At 43.3% G+C, this 12,129-nt stretch overlaps 1 protein-coding gene across 2 annotated transcripts in view; it reads left to right on the top strand.

The window, feature by feature from the left end:
* Positions 1 to 12,129, top strand: part of mfge8b (milk fat globule EGF and factor V/VIII domain containing b) — a 52,897-nt gene that overhangs the window by 25,345 nt on the left and 15,423 nt on the right. For both annotated transcript variants that reach the window (XM_014124725.3, XM_014124724.3), the window contains exons 2-3: positions 3,211 to 3,333; positions 4,009 to 4,140. In XM_014124725.3, coding sequence (XP_013980200.1) covers positions 3,211 to 3,333; positions 4,009 to 4,140 — 255 coding nt within the window. The remainder of the gene's footprint in view (positions 1 to 3,210; positions 3,334 to 4,008; positions 4,141 to 12,129) is intronic.

Below are 12,129 nucleotides of genomic sequence, written 5' to 3'. Positions count from 1 at the left end.
ATGGGTGGACTTCAAAGTATTTGAACGGGGCCAATGTCTCTTCACTTAAAAGGGAGCTACTGTACTGAAACCACATTTAGTCTGTTCCCAAAACAGGATATGAAGATGTGAGCTCCCCGGGCACGTCTTTGAGCCGTGTTCACCCTGGATTAACTTTGCACAGAGGTTCTGGTGTGTTTTGATGCCAGAGAAATATAGAAGGGGAAGACTGAGACACAGGAAGTTTGGAGTCTCTCATGAACGTGAGATTTTCACCATGGCCTTGTGGGAGGCCAGGCTCTCTAGGACCGCTGAGAAGAACTATAACCACAGCAAAATGACAGCCTCCAGGAGTTTACAGTAGCTTTCCAAACACTCTACTACTCCTACGACTTTCCAACCTCTGTTTGAGGTGGGCGTCTGGGAACTAAATATGAGGTAGCAGTCTGGAATAGTCTGTTTAGGGCACTCACTGTATTATTGTGAACATGAGCTTATTTTCACTTTATGTTGAACCCATAATTAGCAAATTGGATGGCCTATATACAGTTCGTCTATATGTTTTACCTCAACTTCCTTGAAGATTATCCAAATGGTCAGTGTCCATTTGGGAAAGTGCCAAGTCTACAGTGTCTTAAGCAACAGTTCATAGCAACCTAGTGTTCCCCACTTACTGTCAAAGTTCCTTCTGAATTATCACTGTCTATATTGGAGACTACACTTTTTCCAGTTGTCTAATCTACAACCAGCATTGTGTTTTAAACACACATTTCCCCTCATTGCTTCCTTTTTACCCTGGTGACAATCTATTTCCCCAATGAGAAATATTGTGGAAACTCCCTGTCACCCATTTCTACTCCAATCCAATGGTTTTACACTTGTGGGGAGCAGTGTACAAGTACACACTTCAGGAGAAAGTAAAGATTATTGGGATGCAGGGTCTGATTCCCTCCTGTGGGCATCATGTCTAAAGATTGACATGCTGTGTGCTAACTGACTACAGTGGAGCCAGACATACTAGTGACTGGAAACGTCCAGTGTCTGTGTCTAGTATTGCCGCGTCAGCAGGCTATAGGCCAGCGCAGCCAAGCCACTCATGACAGTCACTGCTGTATCATCCCTTGTCCTGTCCCTTGGCCTAATACGGGTGGCAGGTAGGCTAGCCGTTAAGAGCGTTGGACCAGTAACCGAAAGGTCGCTGGTTCAAATCCCCAAGCCGACTAGATGAAAATTCTCATGTGCCCTTGAGTAAGGCACTTAACCCTAGTTGGTCCTGTGAGTCGCTCTGGATAAGTGCGAGAATACGGTGTGGGAGTATACAGTGTGGTGTCGGTGTGTTATCTCAATCTCTCTGTGTCACCACAGACAGGAAATGCCAAACTATCAGACCCTCCCTCTTTCTCTCTCCCCTCAGGGAAAGCCAACTGGCTGTATTGCTATGCTAAAACATTTATGAATGTGAAATCGTCACACAGTGTAACCAGGGGCGAAAATCTGATATCAACTTTGGAGGGGACAATTACATGAAATTTTCTCAAGAGCAATTCCTGAGGGGGACACCAAAAGTAGTGCTGTAACACATAGCCTACATTATAATATGTTAAATGTATATTGAGGAACCAAAGAAATAAGGTGTTTGCCGTACTCCTAACTACCGGTACCCAAAACTACACAACTACTCACAACAGCAATACCATTGCCTTTAACAAATCTTAGTTCAGTCACCAGTTTAAGTTGAGAGTGGGGGTATCCATGGCATTTTCCAATTATGTTCCTATTTTACAAGTTAAAAAAATGGAGAACCTTTCATAATGTTGCCAAACAAAGACTCAACAAACTTACCTGAGACTCCCTGTCCCTGCATATCTGTCCCCAACTCTGCTGTCTGTGTGCCATCTGTTGCCTGCTCTGCCTAATGACATCATTGTGAAACATTTCCATTGGAATTTCATTTCTTTCTTATGAACATTTTATCAACTAGTCTTTGAGATATTAGGCTACTAGGGTTCTTACTTTGCGTTTTGGTGTACTGAAAAATACTCTGATGTCCGTCTTTTATTTTTCTGTCATTTTTCTACCTGGCTGGCTGGCTACACACACACACAGTGTGTAGGTTATTTACAGTAGGAGATGGGCTTCTATCATCTTATCTTTTATCATTCTATTTGGGCTTCGATCTAAAAGGTAGCTAGCAAATGTGAAACGAATTAAAATGACGAGTTGACAGCTGTATGAGTTTACCATTTACACAACATATGCTGCAACCTTTTGTAATTTTAATAGTTTGTTTCATATTGGCTGGCTTCCAACAATAGCTGAATTTGCAAAGCTAGCGAGCACCAATTCAGTTTCAGTGGTGTTTGCTATAATCTTTGCTACCCAGGTTAAATAAAATAAATAAATAAAAGTTCCCTTGCGACAATTTAGCTTTTGCAACGAGACCATTAAATATATTTAAGACAATGGTAGAAGGGAGTGTAGTTCTGTTCAGTTTGAATTTCAGTTTAACGCTAACCTTATCACAGGGACTTTGAAGCACTAACTTACATCATCTGCATGCTGATCTCGGAATAAATTGACGATAGCAAAGATTCCATCTTTGACGAGGCCACATAAATGGAATAGGTACTAGCTAGCTTAATAGTTCATATTTGCGCGCTAGCTCTGCATATTCAGCTAGTGTGTGTGCGCGATTGACTGGATTAACCTCACGTCAGTTACGTTCATTGAGTGCCTTTCAGACAGTGGCTACGACCCCTCTGTTACCTTGCCAGTGGATCAAACCATTTTGAGGAAAAGGGTGGGGGGGTCGCAATCTTTTGAAACTTAAAAACGCGCTATTAAGTGTCTATAATCAGCACAATTGCTTTCATTTGGTATTATTAATATTATTTAAATTACATAGTTATGTTTCAGTGATATATTGGGGGGGACAAATCATATTTTTCCCAGGATGGGGGGGTCGTGTCCCCCCCGCGATTTCCGCCCCTGAGTGTAACAGGCAAATGTGTATATATTATATTTGTTTTCCCAATACATTAGGATCTTTTGACCTAATAAATGTTAATTTATTAACATTGTAGGAATTACAAGGCTAGAAACATTGTTCACTATGGGGAAACTTTGTGTCAATGACGATCTGTATACATTGTTTATTTAACAATCGCCTTTCTCCCTTGAGAAAGAGATCTTTTGACTTCAATAATGCTCGCTGTTCCTCTCGTCCCCCAGGTGACTACTGTGAGGTAAACGTCTGCAGTAACGGGGGGATCTGTGTGACCGGGGCCGGAGCCACCTTCATCTGTATCTGCCCCGACGGATACACCGGGGACACCTGCAACGACACAGAGGCTGGTACGGAGAAAAGAACAGTGTTCATATCTGCATTATAGCTATTATAGGTCTTTTGAATTGAGTATCAAGGATAGTTATTCATTTGTAAAGTTAGATGTAAGCCAGTTATACCAACTCATATTTTCCAAGCAAAAAGTAAATTCACATTCAAGAAAACATACAAAAAAATACATCTAATGAGATCAAACATGACTGGACAAATACTGATCCCTGAATATAATTATTAAATGTTACCTTTCAGGTATTTCAACTGTCTGTAATTCTTACATGTTAATCATTTTTCTATGTAAATTGTAAAGTATTTTTGTCTGTAATGTATTTTTTTTCGTTATGTGTCAGATCCCAGGAAGACTTGCTGTCGTTGTGACGTCAGTTAATGGGAATCCTAATAAATTCCCAAGCTGTTATGAATGCTTACAGGAAGTCTTCTATGGGGGTTTTCGGAGGCTTCATAAAGGTGTTATACACCAACAGATGTTACATAGACCGTGTTAGAGGAAGATTCTGAGAGGCTGTCTCTACTACACTGTATTTCCAATCTGGTCCTAATTCAATCATTCCCTCTACCGCTCCCTTGCATCTCTGCCCTAGGTCATTGCTGTAAAAAGAGAATTTGATCACGGTCAGCCTACCTGGTACAATAAGGGTTAATAATAAGTTAAATTTGCTTCCCAGGGCCCTGCAACCCCAACCCCTGCAAGAACGATGCCATCTGTGAGGTGACTGGCCAGTCACGTCGAGGGGACGTCTTCAGCGAGTACATCTGCAAGTGCCAAGATGGCTTTGACGGAGTCCACTGCCAGAATAGTAAGAGCCACTCCACAAGTTGCTCAGTTTACATTCACATAGAATCTATTAGACAAGCTGTTTTAGTATGGAAGCATATGGCTGCCAATATTCATTTATGAGAGCCACTCCACAACTACAAGCTGCCCAGTTTAAATTCACATAGAATCTATTAGACAAGCTGTTTAGTATGGAAGCACATAGCTGCCAATATTCATTTGAAAATGCTAATGCAATAGGCTTGGCTTTATTCACTTTGCATGAAGATGCAAATGTTGTAATGTTATCTAGGCAGAACGGCGGATTGATATCCAATTTGAATCCTATCAAACTTGATTTAAAAAGTGGTTTCAAACGGATATCTCAACACACTCAAACTGACCACCTTATTGTGGTGCAACCACAAGGACTGAGCCCCTGCGACGGAAACAATGAGGTACAGAGGTTGTCGCTGTTGTTGTAACAGATTAGACATAGAGAAACAAGGCTGTGTTTAATTCAGATCTTTTTCCACCAATTTGGTCTTTGACCAATCAGATCAGCTCTTTTGCCACTAATTTGACAAAAGATCAGAATGTGGCTGCCTGTGTAAATGCAGCATGTGATACAATAAAACCAGTTATTCTGACATGGTACAGAGGCCCAGGAGGCAGTGAGTGAGTTTTTCAACCCACGCAGCTCTTGTCCTTAAAGGAGCGTCTCTCCGGATATGACAAGGTTCAACTCCCAACTGGCAGAATGTGCTTGGCCCCGAGCAGCCTAAAGCGCTGCACATAAGAGACAGATGGTGACCGCGTGCTGCTATCTAACAGAATAAGAAAAATGGAGCAACCGAAAATATGCAAAACATCTAATTTTAGTTTGAAAGGAAGTAGCCATATACTGTACATGTACTTTCCCAAATGTAGAGCAACATTTGTTTTATTTCATATAAGGGCTTTTTAAATTGGTGAATGTACTGTGTCCCTTTGTTTGGACCCAGGTGCTTTGCTCTGTGTTCAATGCTTCTGCTGGCTGGCACTGCCTGTGGGGGCAGGGACACACACACACACACACACACACACACACAATCATACCAAACAGAAAGAGAATGATCAGCACTTTTTTCCTCCCTTTTATCCGTAGCAGCGTGCACACAGAAACCAGAAAGGGTCCGATCAGGTCAACAACTCTGACTCAGTTTTACCCTCCCACATCAAAGTGAATGTACTGTGGTGGTACTGCCTATTGGGCAATACGTGGTTCAATTGGGAGGTGAATGATTTCAGCCTCTTAGCAGGCTATTTCCACTCTAAATGTTCATGCCCCTATAAATATATGTGTGTGTGTGTGTACAGTGGGGAGAACAAGTATTTGATACACTGCTGATTTTGCAGGTTTTCCTACTTACAAAGCATGTAGCGGTCTGTAATTTTTATCATAGGAATCTAAAACGAAAATCACATTGTATGATTTTTAAGTAAATCATTTGCATTTTATTGCATGACATAAGTATTTGATACATCAGAAAAGCAGAACTTAATATTTGGTGCAGAAACCTTTGTTTGCAATTACAGAGATCATACGTTTCCTGTAGTTCTTGACCAGGTTTGCACACACTGCAGCAGGGATTTTGGCCCACTCCTCCATACAGACCTTCTCCAGATCCTTCAGGTTTCGGGGCTGTCGCTGGGCAATACGGACTTTCAGCTCCCTCCAAAGATTTTCTATTGGGTTCAGGTCTGGAGACTGGCTAGGCCACTCCAAGACCTTGAGATGCTTCTTACGGAGCCAATCCTTAGTTGCCCTGGCTGTGTGTTTCGGGTCGTTGTCATGCTGGAAGACCCAGCCACGACCCATCTTCAATGCTCTTACTGAGGGAAGGAGGTTGTTGGCCAAGATCTCGCGATACATGGCCCCATCCATCCTCCCCTCAATACGGTGCAGTCGTACTGTCCCCTTTGCAGAAAAGCATCCCCAAAGAATGATGTTTCCACCACCATGCTTCACGGTTGGGATGGTGATCTTGGTTGTACTCATCCTTCTTCTTCCTCCAAACACGGCGAGTGGAGTTTAGACCAAAAAGCTCTATTTTTGTCTCATCAGACCACATGATCTTCTCCCATTCCTCCTCTGGATCATCCAGATGTCCAGGCCCGTCTGAAGTTTGCCAGTGACCATGCGCTGGCTTGAGCAGGGGGACCTTGCGTGCGCTGCAGGATTTTAATCCATGACGGCGTAGTGTGTTACTAATGGTTTTCTTTGAGACTGTGGTCCCAGCTCTCTTCAGGTCATTGACCAGGTCCTGTCGTGTAGTTCTGGCCTGATCCCTCACCTTCCTCATGATCATTGATGCCCCACGAGGTGAGATCTTGCATGGAGCCCCAGACCGAGGGTGATCGTCATCTTGAACTTCTTCCATTTTCTAATAATTGCGCCAACAGCTGTTGCCTTCTCACCAAGCTGCTTGCCTATTGTCCTGTTGCCCATCCCAGTCTTGTGCAGGTCTACAATTTTATCCTGGTGTCCTTACACAGCTCTCTGGTCTTGGCCATTGTGGAGAGGTTGGAGTCTGTTTGAGTGTGTGGACAGGTGTCTTTTATACAGGTAACAAGTTCAAACAGGTGCAGTTAATACAGGTAATGAGTGGAGAACAGGAGGGCTTCTTAATGAAAAACTAACAGGTCTGTGAGAGCCGGAATTCTTACTGGTTGGTAGGTGATCAAATACTTATGTCATGCAATAAAATGCAAATTAATTACTTAAAAATCATACAATGTGATTTTCTGGATTTTTGTTTTAGATTCCGTCTCTCACAGTTGAAGTGTACCTATAATAAAAATGACAGACCTCTACATGCTTTGTAAGTAGGAAAACCTGCAAAACCGGCAGTGTATCAAATACTTGTTCTCCCCACTGTATGTATGTGTATATATATACATACATACATACATACATACATACATACATACATACATACATACATACACACACACACACACACACACACACACACACACACACACACACACACAGTGGGGAGAACAAGTATTTGTTCCCTTAATTTTTTTGAGAAGTATAAGTATATTTATACTTTATACTTCTCAAAAAAATAAAGGGAACACTTAAACAACACAATGTAACTCCAAGTCAATCACACTTCTGTGAAATCAAACTGTCCACTTAGGAAGCAACACTTATTGACAATACATTTCACATGCTGTTGTGCAACTGGAATAGACAACAGGTGGAAATTATAGGCAATTAGCAAGACACCCCCAATAAAGGAGTGGTTCTGCAGGTGGTGACCACAGACCACTTCTCAGTTCCTATGCTTCCTGGCTGATGTTTTGGTCACTTGAATGCTGGCGATGCTTTCACTCTAGTGATAGCATGAGACGGAGTCTACAACCCACACAAGTGGCTCAGGTAGTGCAGCTCATCCAGAATGGCACATCAATGCGAGCTGTGGCAAGAAGGTTTGCTGTGTCTGTCAGCGTAGTGTCCAGAGCATGGAGGCGCTACCAGGAGACAGGCCAGTACATCAGGAGACGTGGAGGAGGCCGTAGGAGGGCAACAACCCAGCAGCAGGACCGCTACCTCCGCCTTTGTGCAAGCAGGAGCAGGAGGAGCACTGCCAGAGCCCTGCAAAATGACCTCCAGCAGGCCACAAATGTGCATGTGTCTGCTCAAACGGTCAGAAACAGACTCCATGAGGGTGGTATGAGGGCCCGACGTCCACAGGTGGGGGTTGTGCTTATAGCCCAACACCATGAAGAACGTTTGGCATTTGCCAGAGAACACCAAGATTGGCAAATTCACCACTGGCGCTCTGTGCTCTTCACAGAGGAAAGCAGGTTCACACTGAGCACATGTGACAGACGTGACAGAGTCTGGAGACACCGTGGAGTACGTTCTGCTGCCTGCAACATCCTCCAGCATGACCGGTTTGGCGGTGGGTCAGTCATGGTGTGGGGTGGCATTTCTTTGGGGGGCCGCACAGCCCTCCATGTGCCTGCCAGAGGTAGCCTGACTGCCATTAGGTACCGAGATGAGATCCTCAGACCCCTTGTGAGACCATATGCTTGTGCGGTTGGCCCTGGGTTCCTCCTAATGCAAGACAATGCTAGACCTCATGTGACTGGAGTGTGTCAGCAGTTCCTGCAAGAGGAAGGCATTGATGCTATGCACTGGCCAGCCCGTTCCCCAGACCCGAATCCAATTGAGCACATCTGGGACATCATGTCTCGCTCCATCCACCAACGCCACGTTGCACCACAGACTGTCCAGGAGTTGGCGGATGCTTTAGTCCAGGTCTGGGAGGAGATCCCTCAGGAGTATGCCCAGGCGTTGTAGAGAGGTCATACAGGCACGTGGAGGCCACACACACTACTGAGCATCATTTTGACTTGTTGTAAGGACATTACATCAAAGTTGGATCAGCCTGTAGTGTGGTTTTCCACTTTAATTTTGAGTGTGACTCCAAATCCAGACCTCCATGGGTTGATAAATTGGATTTCCATTGATTATTTTTGTGTGCTTTTGTTGTCAGCACATTCAACTATGTAAAGAAAAAAGTATTTAATAAGATTATTTCATTCAGATCTAGGATGTGTTATTTTAGTGTTCCCTTTATTTTTTTGAGCAGTGTGTGTGTGTGTGTGTGTGTGTGTGTGTGATGTGTGTGTGTGTGTGTGTACATAGATATATACCTCCACACACACACACACACACACACACACACACACACACACACACACACACACACACACACACACACACAGTTGAAGTCGGAAGTTTACAAACACTTAGGTTGGTGTCATTAAAACTAATTTTTCAACCTCTCCACAAATGTCTGGTTAACAAACTATAGTTTGGCAAGTCGGTTAGGACATCTACTTTGTGCATGACACAAGTCATTTTTCCAACAATTGTTTACAGACAGATTATTTCATTTATAATTCACTGTATCACAACTCCAGTGGGTCAGAAGTTTACATACACTAAGTTGACTGTGCCTTTAAACTAAACAGCTTGTAAATTTCCAGAAAATTATGTCATGGCTTTAAGCTTCTGATAGGCTAATTGACAACATTTGAGTCAATTGGAGGTGTACCTGTAGATGTATTTCAAGGCCTACCTTCAAACTCAGTGCCTCTTTGCTTGACATCATGGGAAAATCTAAAGAAATCAGCCAAGACCTCAGAAAAATTGGAGACCTCCAAGTCTGGTTCATCCTTGGGAGCAATTTCCAAACGCCTGAAGGTACCACGTTCATCTGTACAAACAATAGTATGCAAGTATAAACACCATGGGACCACACAGCCGTCATACCGCTCAGGAAGGAGATGCGCTCTGTCTCCTAGAGATGAACTTACTTTGTTGCAAGAAGTGCAAATCAATCCCAGAACAACAGCAAAGGACATTGTGAAAATTCTGGAGGAAACGGGTACAAAAGTATCTATATCCACAATAAAACAAGTCCTATATCGACATAACCTGAAAGGCTGCTTAGCATGGAAGGAGCCACTGCTCCAAAACCACCATAAAAAAGCCAGACTACGGTTTACAACTGCACATGGGGACACAGATCGTACTTTTTGGAGAAATGTCCTCTGGCCTGATGAAAGAAAAATATAACTGTTTGGCCATAATGACCACCGTTATGTTTGGAGGAAAAAGGGGGATGCTTGCAAGCTGAAGAACACCATACCAACCGTGAAGCATTGGGGGTGGCAGCATCATGTTGTGGGGGTGCTTTGCTGCAGGAGGGACTGGTGCACTTCACAAAATAGATGGCATCATGAGAGTGGAAAATGATGTTGATATATTGAAGCAACATTTCAAGACGTCAGTCAGGAAGTTAAAGCTTGGTCGCAAATCGGTCTTCCAAATGGGCAATGACCCCAAACATACTTCCAAAGTTGTGGCAAAATGGCTTAAGGACAACAAAGTCAAGGTATTGGAGTGCCCATCGCGAAGCCCTGACCTCAATCCTATAGAACATTTGTGGGCAGAACTGAAAAATTGTGTGCAAGCAAGGAGGCCTACAAACCTGACTCAGTTACACCAGCTCTGTCAGGAGGAATCGGCCAAAATTCACCCAACTTATTGTGGGAAGCTTGTGGAAGGCTACCCAAAACGTTTGACCGAAGTTAATTAGTATTTGGTAGCATTGCCTTTTAAATTGTTTGAGTGTATGTTAACTTCTGACCCACTGGGAATGTGATGAAAGAAATAAAAGCTGAAATAAATCATTCTCTCTACTATTATTCTGACATTTCACATTCTTAAAATAAAGTGGTGATCGTAACTGACCTAAGACATGGAATTTTTACAAGGATTAAATGTCAGGAATTGTGAAACTGAGTTTTAAATGTATTTGGCTGAGGTATATGTAAACTTCCGAATTCAACTGTATGTGCGTATATATTATGCTATAAATCATTTACCATGACTTTAAGTTCACAGCCATGCTTATCTATGTGCATGACAAAACGGTGCTTAGCCAAACCCTGACTCCATAGTATATCACCCACTTCCCAGAAAATAAAAGCTTAAGCGCTAGCTAGCTTTTACGCTAATTAAATAATGTCGTGGGGAAGACTGTAAAGATTATTCATTTGACAGCAGAACTATATGAGGTCCCTAAGTGCTGTTCATGTACTTGTGCTATTCTTTCTCTGTCTCCCAACTTACCTATTCGTTTAGAATTCCTGATGCCTGTTTTATCATTTTTATTGCTTGGAATTTAGTGTGTGTGTGTGTGTGTGTGTGTGTGTGTGTGTGTGTGAGTGAGCGAGGCACATCCTTGGCAGCTCCTGCAAACTGTGGTCAAAGTATGTGGTGGGAGCAGGGCGAAGTACAGTAGGCTCAGTCAAGGTGACTCTTAGAAAGCAGCCAACGAGGAGGCGTACAGTAGTAGCTGAAGCTAGGTTGGCGTCCTCACCTACACACTCGTGTGCTAAAACGCACTGGCACGCTAAAACACCCTGGCACACATACACACTTGGCGAGCTACCATACACACACACACACACACACACACACACAGATACAATTGGCGAGCTCACACACACTTAGAACGCACACACACACACACAAACCGAGCTCTCTCATGCTCATCCAGCCAACAGAAAGTGGTCCCGAGCGCAGCACTCCCACTCCCTGTTGCCGGGGTAAAATGTGAAGAGGCGGAAAAGTGAATTAAGTCTGCCCCGACAATGTCACAGCCTCCACTCACGTCTGACACCAGCACTTCTACCAGCTGTGTGAAATTGGCCTGAAAGCCTCAATGGGAAGCCATGTCCAATGCTGTTTACTCACTTTAGTGTCAGCTCCTAAATGGGCTCCGACGACTGCAACTGTGACTGAAATGGCCTCTGAGAGCTTAAATGTTAAACTGGTGATGACCTCTGTTTTATTCTGTGTTGGTTATTTTGAGGTATTTGTCAACAGATTAGTGTGTGTGTGTGTGTCTGTAATCAGGGTTGTGTGTAAGTGCACGTGTGTGTTTGTAAGCATGTGTGTGGCAGGCAGGCAGATTTCTGGTTGTTTTAAGAGGTGCTTCAACCATACCCACGATGTGGCTAGTCCAAAGTGGCCAGATTAAGTTCTGCACCCCCAGGGGAGTTTGTGTGTATGTATATCCATTTCTGTTTACGTGGGTGTGTGCATTTTTGTGTGACTGTTTTTGTGACTCAACTGGTCACGCACTGCTCTGTTTACAGTCGTTTCTGGTAGCGTTTGAGGAGGGGAGGTCATTTTTACTAAATTGGTGATAGAACACCAGACTGTAATGGGCTCAGGTCCGTTGCGCTAATCAACCCAATTTATGTTTCTGTTGCTATAATCTTGTAGCGTTCTGTCGCACAGTATTGTCTGTGCCAGACCACCTACAATCATAGAATGACATAATAAAAGAAGCATATAACCCTCAATTATAGGATATCTGTGACTACAATACTCTACTGTCAAATCTCAGCATATTCATTAAGAACCAACACATAACACATGGTCCCACACCAAGGT

This window comes from Salmo salar, chromosome 10 (genome assembly GCF_965601325.2).
Source record: "Salmo salar chromosome 10, fSalSal1, whole genome shotgun sequence".
NCBI lineage: Eukaryota > Metazoa > Chordata > Actinopteri > Salmoniformes > Salmonidae > Salmo > Salmo salar.
Note: the sequence above shows the minus strand (reverse complement) of the source record. Positions and strands in the feature narration are given on the sequence as shown.